Raw genomic sequence first — 11,256 nt, 5'->3', positions numbered from 1 at the left:
ATTGCGCCACTGCACTCCAGCCTGGGCAACACAGCAAGACTCTGTCTCAAAAAAAAAATCCAGGCTAATTAAATAATACTACTAATTTACATTCTTATTTAAATTGCATAGCCGGGTATGCTGGCACATGTATGTAATCCCAGCTACTCGGGAGGCTGAGGCAGGAGAATTGTTTGAACCCCGGAGGCGGAGGTTGTGGTGAGCTGGAGATCACGCCATTGCACTCCAGCCTGGGCAACAAGAGCGAAACTTTGGCTCAGATAAATAAATAAATAAATAAATAAATAAGTTGCATAACAGGCTGGGCACAGTGGCTCACACCTGTAATCTCAACACTTTGGGAGGCCAAGGAGGGCAGATCACCTGAGGTCAGGCGTTCAAGACCAGCCTGGCCAAAATGGTGAAACCCCACCTCTACTAAAAAAAAAAAAAATTAGCTGAGTGTGGTGGCGGGCACCTGGAATCCCAGCTACTTGGGAGGCTGAGGCAGGAAAATTGCTTGAACCCACAAGGCAGAGGTTGCAGTGAGCTGAGATCATGCCATTACTCCAGCCTGGGCAACAGAGCGAGACTCCATCTCAAAAAAATAAAACAAAACAAAACAAATTGAATAACAAACTGAAAAATCAGGCATAACTTTAAAGTTCTACAAGAATAATTAGCTGGGCATGGTGGCCCATGCCTGTAGTCCTGCCTACTTGAGAGGCTGAGGTGAGAGAATTGCTTGAGCCCAAGGGGAAAAAAAAAAACATCAAAGCACAACTTGTGAAAGTTTCATTTTTGTCAAACTTTATTGTTATTTCTTAGAGACAAGGTTTCATTCTGTTGCCCAGGCTGTACTGCAGTGGCACGATCATAGCTCACCATAACCTCAAACTCCCGGGTTCAAGCCATCCTCCCACCTCAGCCTCCCAAAGTGCTGGGATTACAGGCGTCAGCCACCATGCCCAGCCCTACTTTGATAACTTTTATGCTATTTAATTAACTTTGTAAATGCTGAATAATCCCAATTACCCTGATTTGATAATTAAATATTGTATATAGGAAACAAAATATAATGTGTATGCCCAAGATATGTACAACTATTATCTATCAGTAAATAATTTCTAAAAAACGAAAACAACACTGATCAGAATATACTAATTTTACGACTAATGGGTCACAACCTACAGACTAAAAAGGTCTCAATTCATACGCAACGAAGGTATATTTTTAAAAGCAGTCTTTTTTTTTTTTTTTTTTTTTTTTAAATATTTTTTAGAGATAGGGTCTCATTCTGTCATCCAGTCTGGAATGCAGTGAAATGGCCCTAGTTTTGAGAGTAAGGCTCCAACTCAAAAATAAAAGAGAAAAGGAATCTTGATGCAATTTAAAAACTAAGCCTGGGCAACATGGCAATACCCCATCTCTAAAAAAAATAATAATAATAAACCAGACATGTTGGTTTGTGCCTGTGGTCCCAGCTGCTCCGGAGGCTGGATGGGAGGATTGCTTGAGCCTGGGAAGTTAAGGCTGCAGTGAGCCATGATTGCACCACTGTACTCCAGCCTGGGCAACAGCCTGAGACCCTGCCTCAAAAAAACCCTCAAAAACTTATATATAGTTTTGATTCAACTGTATTATAGTAATGGGTCTTAACTCAGCCTAAAAACTATATATGGTGACGGCTGTACATTACATATGCATTTAATGCCACTGAGTTGTATACTTAAAAATGGCCAAGGCCGGATGCAGTGGCTCACATCTGTAATCTCAGTACTTTGGGAGGCTGAGGCAGGCGGATCACCTGAAGTCAGTAGTTCCAGACCAGCCTAGCCAACATGGCAAAAACCCTGTGTCTACCAAAAGTACACAAAAATTAGCTGGGTGTGGTGGCGCACACCTATAATTTCAGCTACTCGGGAGGCTGGGGCAGGAGAATCACTTGAACCCGGGAGGCGGAGGTTGCAGTGAGCAGAGATTGCGCCACTGCACTCCAGCCTGGGCAAAAGAGTGAGACTCCATCTCAAAAAAAAAGAAAAAAAAAACAGTAAAGTGTTATGTATATTTTACCATAATAAGAAAATGGTAGGACAGGCATGGTGGCTCATGCTTGCAATCCCAGCACTTTGGGAGGCCAAGGCAAGCGGATCACCTGAGGTTAGGAGTTCAAGACTAGCCTGGCTACAAGGTGAAACCCTGTCTCTACTAAAAATACAAAAATTAGCTGGGTGTGGTGGCAGGCTCCTGTAATCCCAGCTACTCGGGAGTCTGAGGCAGGAGAATCACTTGAACCCAGGAGGTGGAGGCTGCAGTGAGCTGAGACTACACCATTGCACTCCAGCCTAGGCAACAAGTGAGAAAATCCGTCTCAAAAAAAAAAAAGAAAATGGTAAAAAAAAACTATATATATAATATTGAAATGAAATTTAAGATGATAATGTTTTGTTTTATAACTTAAATGATTTAATCTTAAGTACCTTTAAACAAAAGCTTAGACTTAAGTAGAAGTCTTTGGCCAAACAACAAAAGGTCTAAAAGTCCTTCACTGACAAACTTAAGACTCCTTATGAAATAAAATATTTTCTAGGCCGAGCATGGTGACTCACGCCTATAATCCTAGCACTTTGTGAGGCTGAGGCAAGAGGATCATTTGAGTCCAGGAGTTCAAGACCAGCCTGAATAACATAGTGAGATGCCATGTCTATAAAAAATAAATAAATAAAAGATTAATAAAATAAAATATTTGCCCCTTCTGGTAATTATATGGATACAGTAAAGGATATGGAGGGACAGATATAGGGAAATAGATTAAGTTCAAAGAGATAGGCTATTTCTCTCAAAAAAATTAAGGACAAATATTGAACAATATTTAAAAAGCAGCTCAGTAAAATCTGAGGTATAATATTCTATCTAGAAGATCAGCTCAAAAAGACTATTACTTTCTTTTTTTTTTTTTTTTTGAGGCAGAGCCTCGCTCTGTTGCCAGGCTGGAGTGCAACGGCACAATCTCGGCTCACTACAACCTCCACCTCCTGGCTTCAAGAGATTCTCCCACCTCAGCCTCCCAAGTAGCTGCGATTACAGGCACCCGCCACTACACCCAACTAATTTTTTTGTATTTTAGTAGAGATGGGGTTTCACCACGTTGGTCAGGCTGGTCTTGAACTCCTGACCTCAGGAGATCAGCTCACCTCAGCCTCCCAAAGTGCTGGGATTACAGGTGTGAGCCACCACGCCCGGCAAGACTATTATTTTCTTAACATTTTTTTCCTCTTGTGACATAGTTGAGCCTTGTTATAAATGCCACCCTCCACTGGACCTGTAAGTTACACAATTTCCAATTTTAAATTTCTGTTGGTCCTCAGTAACTGAAATTTCTCAATGGGATTCAACCATAATCTGCTTTATAAAGTTCTGTTATACAAGGAATATGAGGCTGGGTGTGGTGGCTCACACCTGTCCCACCACTCAGGGAGGCTGAGGTGGGAGGATCACTTTGGTCTACGAGTTTGAAACCAGCCTGGGAAACAGGGAGATCCCATCTCTACCAAAAAATTTAAAAATTAGCAGGTCACAGTGGGGCACACGTGTGGTGTGGTTTCTCCCACTCAGGAGGCTGAGTGGGAGGATTGTTTGAGCCTGGGAGGTCATGGCTGCAGACCGTACCACTGCACTCCCTCCTGGGCAAGAGAGCAAGAACCTCTCTCAAAAATTAAAAATATATATATATGATGCCTGTGAGATTCACAAGCCATTTACAGTTTCGACAATGGCTTAATAAAGTCTACTCTATTTTTACCAAGTAAAAATCTGAACAAAAAATGTCAAAACCATTCTTTTAAGAAACTCGTGGCTGGGCGCAGTGGCTCATGCCTGTAATCCCAGCATTTTGGGAGGCCAAGGTGGGCAGATTACCTGAGGTCAGGAGTTCGAGACCAGCCTGGCCAACATGGTGACACCTCGTCTCTACCAAAAACACAAAAATTAGCTGGGTGTGGAGGCAGGCGCCTGTAATCCCAGCTACTCAGGAGGCTTGAACCTGGGAGGTGAAGGTTGCCGAGAGTCGAGATCGCGCCACTGCACTCCACCCTGGGTGACAAGAGCAAAACTCTGTCTCGAGAAAAAACAAACAAACAAAAAAACTCTCTTATTAGATTCCAGCAATTAGAGTTAAGTAGAACTCATAATACTGCTGATGGTGAAAGTGATTATTAATAAAGTTTCAAGTAATATTATATAGAAATCTGTGTAATAACTCAAATACTTATGTTTTGTTTTGTTTTTTATTTCTGAGACAAGGTCTAGCTCTGTTGCCCAGGCTGGAGTGTAGTGGTACAAGCATAGCTCCCTGCAGCCTCAACCTCCCAGGCTCAAGTGATCCTCCCTAGTAGCTAGGACTACAGGCATGCACCTCCACATCTGGCTAATTGTTTTATTTTTGTAGAGATGAAGTCGTACTATGTTGTCTAGGCTGGACTTGAACTCCTGGCCTCAAGTGATCCTTCTGCTTTGGCTTCCCAAAGTGCTAGGATTACAGGAGTGAGCCACTGTGTACTGTGCTCGGTAGTCATACAGTCTTTTTTTTTTTTTTTTTGAGACAGAGTCTTGCTCTGTCACCCAGGCTGGAGTGCAGTGGTGGGATCTCAGCTCACTGCAAGCTCCACCTCCTAGGTTCACGCCATCCTCCTGCCTCGGCCTCCCAAGTAGCTGGGACTACAGGCACCCGCCGCCACGCCTGGCTAATTTTTTGTATTTTTAGTAGAGACAGGGTTTCACCGTGTTAGCCAGGATGGTCTCGATCTCCTGACCTTGTGATCTGCCCGCCTCAGCCTCCCCAAGTGCTGGGATTACAGGCGTGAGCCACTGTGCCCAGCCATACAGTCTTAACATGTAACTACATATAGCATTGACATCTGATCTAAATTTTCTCTTCCTAGTACTTAAGCCATTAAAACACACAGTAGCCATTATTCTCACCTGTTGCCATTTTTGCTGGAGGTATGTATCTTTGACTGAGTACAGATACTTGTTCATTTGGTCAAGAACTCCCTGATAATAGACCATCGCAGAGTCATAGTTTCCCAGCAATGCATATTCACGAGCCAATTTTACATTCTCACTAATCATAAGAAGACTCATGCTCAACTGTAAGCTAAGAAGAAGAGAAAAAGAAACACTTGAGGTTTACATGTCTCTTAAAAATAAGTATAGTTATTAAAAAATACTTTCCAGTGTTCCCTCAAGAAACTCACAATCATACATACCACACTTCCCATTTCTGTATGTGTGCTCATGCTATTTCCACTCCTTCAAAGAAAGTTTTTTTTTTTTTTTTTTGAGACGGAGTCTCGCTCTGTCTCCCAGGCTGGAGTGCAATGGCATGATCTCAGCTCAATGCAACCTTCGCCTCCCGGGTTCAAGTGATTCTCCCACCTCAGCCTCCCAAGTAGTTGGGGTTATAGGCACCCACCATCATGCTCGGCTAATTTTTTTTTGTATTTTTGTAGAGACGGGGTTTCACCACGTTGGCCAGGCTGGTCTTGAACTCCTAACCTCAGGTGATCTGCCTGCTGCCTTGGTCTCCCAGGTGATCTGCCCGCCACCTTGGTCTCCCAAAGTGCTGGGATTACAGGCGTGAGCCACCATGCCTGGCCTCAAAGAAGTATTTTATTTAGGAAGCCAAGGCAGGCAGCTCACTTCAGTCCAGGAGTTCAAGACTAGCCTGGCCAACATGGAGAAACCCTGTCTCTACTAAAATGTAAAAATTAGCTGGCCATGGTGGCACATGCCTATAGTCCCAACTACTTGGGAGGCTGAGACACAAGAATCGCTTGAACCAGGGTAGCAAAGGTTGCAATAGGTCAAGATCGCGTCACTGTACCCCAGCCTGGGAGACGGAGCAAGACTGTTTCAAACAAACAAACAAGCAGGCCAGGCGCGGTGGCTCATGCCTGTAATCCCAGCATTTTGGGAGGCTGAGGCGGGTGGATCATGAGGTCAGGAGATCAAGACCATCCTGGCCAACATGGTGAAACTCCGTCTCTACTAAAAATACAAAAATTAGCTGGGCATGGTGGCACGCGCCTGTAATCCCAGCTACTCAGGAGGCTGAGGCAGGAGAATTGCTTGAACCAGGGAGTCGGAGGTTGCAGTGAGCCAAGATCACGCCACAGCACTCCAGCCTGGCAACAGAGTGAGACTGTCTCAAAACACAAACAAACAAACAAACAAACAATTAAAATATTGTTTTTAAAAAGTTCCCACATTCAAACCCTCCCAATTGTCAAAGCCCAGCTCAGAAGGCAGTTTTCCTAGTATGTCTACCCCCTGAACTCCTCAGTTCAAAATAAACTCTCCCTCCTCTAAAGTCCCCTGCACTTTACTGTGACTTTCATCCCAAGACACTACGTCAAATTATAGTTTCTATATGTCTTATCTCTATTAGACTGTTATCTGACAGTAGGATTTGCATCTGAAAGGTGTGAGACTATATGATCCTTGCATGACACACATCTTATTAAACATCTGCAGAATGAATAGTGAATATTAGATACATTTTTTGAAGCAGTGTGGATTAGCAGAAGGCATATGTATTTTGAAGTCAGAAAAATCTTGACTAGAATTGTAATTCTGCCACCTTAGTCGAGTCCCTAAACTTTTTTCTAAGCCTGTTTTAGTATCTGTAGAACTGTCATAGCAACTACTTTCAGGAGTTATGCTACAAACAATAAAAGACTATTTAAAGTACCAAGCGGCCGCGCGGTGGCTCAAGCCTGTAATCCCAGCACTTTGGGAGGCCAAGACGGGCAGATCACAAGGTCAGGAGATCGAGACCATCCTGGCTAACACGGTGAAACCCCGTCTCTACTAAAAAAATACAAAAAACTAGCTGGGCGTGGTGGCGGCGCCTGTAGTCCCAGCTACTCGGGAGGCTGAGGCAGGAGAATGGCGTAAACCCAGGAGGCGGAGCTTGCAGTGAGCTGAGATCCGGCCACTGCACTCCAGCCTGGGCAGCAGAGCGAGACTCTGTCTCAAAAAAAAAAAAAAAAGAAAAGTACCAAGCATACTACTTGACAAATAGTAGGTCTTCAATAAACTATCTGCCATGAAACTTTCTATATATGAGAACCTAATCCAACCTTTAAACCTAGGAGTTCAAGACCAGCCTGGGCAACATGGCAAAACCCCATCTCTACAAAAAATACAAAAATTAGCAGAGCATGGTGGTGTGCGCCTGTAGTCCCACCTACTCGAGAGGCTGAGATGGGAGGATTACCTGAGCCTGGGGAGGTCAAAGCTACAGTAAGCTGAGATAGTGCCACTGTACTCTAGCCTGGGCAACAGAGACAGAGTGAGACTGTGTCTCGAGAAAACATTTTTGGCTGGGCACAGTGGCTTACACCTGTAATCCCAGCACTTTGGGAGGCCGAGGTAGGTGGATCACGAAGTTAAGAGATCGAGACCATCCTGGCTAATGCAGTGAAACCCCGTCTCTACTAAAAATACAAAAAATTAGCCGGGTGTGGTGGCAGGCGCCTGTAGTCCCAGCTACTCAGGAGGCTGAGGCAGGAGAATGGCGTGAACCCAGGAGGCGGAGCTTGTAGTGAGCTGACGTCGCGCCACTGCACTCCAGTCTGGGCAACAGAGCAAGACTCCGTCTCAAAAAATAAAAAAAAAAAAATAAGAAAGCAATTTTTAAAAATGCACGTAGTAGGATATGGATATATGGATGTGGATATAAAGCATTAGAAGCAGATGCCTGATAAATGTGAGCTTTGTTAATGTTCACAATGACTATTCACTGTAAATCACATGGTGAAGTTCAAGGCTGGAAAGATTTACATGCTTTTGGGGAGCAATAATTTGGATTAGGGATGTGGCTATGGGAATAAAAAGAAACAAATTAGAAACACTGTGGTGAAAGAAATGCTGAGATTACTCAGGAACTCACTGTGTGGAGAAAAAGTTGAAAATGAATGAAGTTTCAAGCCTAGAGGACTAAAAAGGTGAAGAAATCATGAAAGATCACAGTAAAGTTGAGAAGACATATAAGCATAAAGAAAACAAGACTGGTTTTTTTTACTTCTTTTGTGTGTCAGTGGGGTATCTAGATAAGTGTATTTCATAGCTTGTTTTCTAGCTGCATCCTTTCTGATTTTCATTGCACTGGCCAATTTTTGCTCACTCTAGCCCTATCCCACCATCAGCCAGAAAAACAGCAGTGCCAGCCCAATACCAGACAGAGACAGCAGAGTATTTCAGGGCCAACCTAGACCTGGATAGAGTGAGGAGCTGATGAAAAAAAAGACGTCGACACAGCAGCTCTTAAAAGTGGTCTCAGCCAGGCATGGTGGCTCATGCCTGTAATCCCAGCACTTTGGGAGGCTGAGGCAGGAGGACTGCTTGAGCTTAGGAGTTCAAGACCCGCCTGAGCAACCAGGCAAAACACCATCTCTACGAAAAACACAAAAATTAGCAGAGCATAGTGGTGTGTGCCTGTAGTCCCAGCTACTCGGGAGGCTGAGGTGGGAGGATTACCTGAGCCTGGGGAGGTCAAAGCTACAGTAAGCCAAGATAGTGCCACTGTACTCCAGCCTGGGCAACATAGACACAGTGAGACTGTGTCTCAAGGAAACATTAAAAAAAAAAAAAAAGAAAAGAAAAAGCTCCAGGTACAGATGATTTCTATAAGTATGGTGGGGTTTTTTGTTTTTTGGGTTTTTCTTCTTTTTTTTGAGACGGAGTCTCACTGTGCTGCCAGGCTGGAGTGCAGTGGCGCAATCTCAGCTCACTGCAACCTCCGCTTCCCGGGGTTCAAGTGATTTCCCCGCCTCAGCCTCCCGTGTGGCTGGGACTACAGCCACGCACCACCACACCCAGCTAATTTTTTGTATTTTAGCAGAGATGGGGTTTCACCATGTTGGCCAGGTTGGTCTCGATCTCCTGACCTCATGATCCGCCTACCTCGGCCTCCCAAAGTGCTGGGATTACAGGCATGAACCACCACGCCTGGCCTCGGGTTTGTATTTTTGTTGTTGTTGTTGTTGTTGTTGTTTTTTCTTTGAGACGGAGTTTTTGCTCTTGTTGCGCAGGCTGGAGTGCAGTGGTACAATCTCGGCTCACCGCAACCTCCGCCTCCCGGGTTCAAGCGATTCTCCTGCCTCAGGCTCCCGAGTAGCTGGGATTACAGGCATGCGCCACCACGCCTGGCTAATTTTGTATTTTTAGTAGTGACAGGGTTTCTCCATGTTGGTCAGGCTGGTCTTGAACTCCCGACCTCAGGTGATCTGCCCACCTCAACCTTCCCAAGTGCTGGGATTATATTATAGGCATGAGCCACCACACCCGGTCTGGCCTCGGGGTTTTTTTTAACTGAGCTTCTAAACAGAAATAATTTCAACCACATAAAAGTTGATCCAGAAAACAAGAGAAAAGCTGAGCAACTCTTTTTTATGAGGCTGAAATCATCTCAATTAATTGAATAAGAACACAAGACCCATTTCACTTATGAACATAGAAATCCTAACATTAGTTTACCTACAATGCATCGACACACACACCCCATGATCAAGAAGGGTTTATCCCAGAAATGCAAGGATGACTTAAGATCAGAAAATCTATCATTGTAATTCCTCACATTAATGGACAAACGTACCTCACAAGAAAATGAGGAAAGAGTATAAGGGACAATTCACAGAAGGGAAACCCAAATGGCGAACAAGCACAGACAGAAGTGACCAATAAATACAAACCGAAGCCATGAGAAACCTCTTTTTATTATTTTTTATTTATTTTTTTTTTGGAGACAGAGTCTCTGCTGCCCAGGCTGGAGTACACTGGTGTAGTCTCGGCTCACTGCAACCTCTGCCTCCCAGGTTCAAGCAATTCTCCTGCCTCAGCCTCTCAAGTAGCTAGGACTACAGGTGCTCACCACCACACCCAGCTAAATTTTTGTATTTTTAGTAGAGAAGGGGTTTCACTATGTTGGCCAGGATGGTCTCAATCTCTTGACCTTGTGATCTGCCCGCCTGGGCCTCCCAAAGTGCTAGGATTACAGGTGTGAGCCTATGCGATCGGCCAAGAGACCTCTTTTATTCACCAGACTCAAAAGTAAGTGCAATAATACTAAGTATTGGCAAGGATTTGGGAAAAAGGAAACCTTTACATCAATTTGCAGGCATAAACTGGCATAGTCATTTTGGAGTGCAATCTGGCAGTACTTGGGGAAATTATGTATGCATGTATACATATATGTACATACACACACATATATACGTATATATACACCCCGTGACCCAGCAATCCCATTCTTGTGTAAATCTTTCAGAGAAAGTCTCATACAGATCCATAAAGGAACTTGGTTTTGGACATTAATGACAGAAATCTTTGAGAAATCAAGTAGTGTCAATCTATTTATTCCCTGCTAGGGGAAATATGGTGGATACAGACCACAGAGTACCATGTAGCAGATAGAAGCAATGAATAAAATTTACATATAGCAACATGGATAGATCATCAAAATACAAGGTTGGGTGAAAAAAAAGTCTCAGACATAGAACAAGATCTAAATCCCAATGTCATTTTATAAATTAAAAATACATATGCTATATAAAATACTCATTTTTAAAGGATGCATACATGTGGCCGGGCGCGGTGGCTCAAGCCTGTAATCCCAGCACTTTGGGAGGCCGAGACGGGCGGATCATGAGGTCAGGAGATCAAGACCATCCTGGCTGACACGGTGAAACCCCGTCTCTACTAAAAAATACAAAAAACTAGCCGGGCGAGGTGGCGGGTGCCTGTAGTCCCAGCTACTCGGGAGGCTGAGGCAGGAGAATGGCGTGAACCCGGGAGGCGGAGCTTGCAGCGAGCTGACATCCGGCCACTGCACTCCAGCCTGAGCGGCAGAGCGAGACTCCATCTCAAAAAAAAAAAAAAAAAAAAAAAAAAAAAAAAAAAAAAAAAAAAAAAAGAAAGTACCTTAAATATATTAGAAAGTCTATGGAAGGTGAGGAGGAAAATATATGAGTGGAGAAATTGCTTATGACAAGTAGGAGAGAAACAAAAAATAAATATAAGAGAAGAAGGGCCTTATATCCATGGATAATCATAGGGAGCCTCTAAGATGGCACTCAATGACCTTTGCCTCTTGGTATCTGTACCCTTATATAATTACTACCCCTTGAATGTGTGCTTGTAACAAATAACATAATACCATTTCTGAGATTAGACTATGACTTCCATCTTGTTTGCTGTCTCTTGCTGACCCCACTC

General features: G+C 43.8%; 1 protein-coding gene across 5 annotated transcripts in view; it reads right to left on the bottom strand.

Annotated features, from left to right (window-relative positions):
* KATNA1 (katanin catalytic subunit A1) overlaps positions 1 to 11,256 on the bottom strand; it is a 62,181-nt gene that overhangs the window by 44,947 nt on the left and 5,978 nt on the right. For all 5 annotated transcript variants that reach the window (XM_031667723.1, XM_031667722.1, XM_031667724.1 and 2 more), the window contains exon 2: positions 4,960 to 5,134. In XM_031667723.1, the coding sequence (XP_031523583.1) occupies positions 4,960 to 5,121 (162 nt within the window). In that variant the 5' untranslated portion in view covers positions 5,122 to 5,134. The remainder of the gene's footprint in view (positions 1 to 4,959; positions 5,135 to 11,256) is intronic.

This window comes from Papio anubis, chromosome 6 (genome assembly GCF_008728515.1).
Source record: "Papio anubis isolate 15944 chromosome 6, Panubis1.0, whole genome shotgun sequence".
In the NCBI taxonomy this organism is placed as follows: domain Eukaryota; kingdom Metazoa; phylum Chordata; class Mammalia; order Primates; family Cercopithecidae; genus Papio; species Papio anubis.
This window is presented reverse-complemented; position numbering and strand designations above follow the sequence as displayed.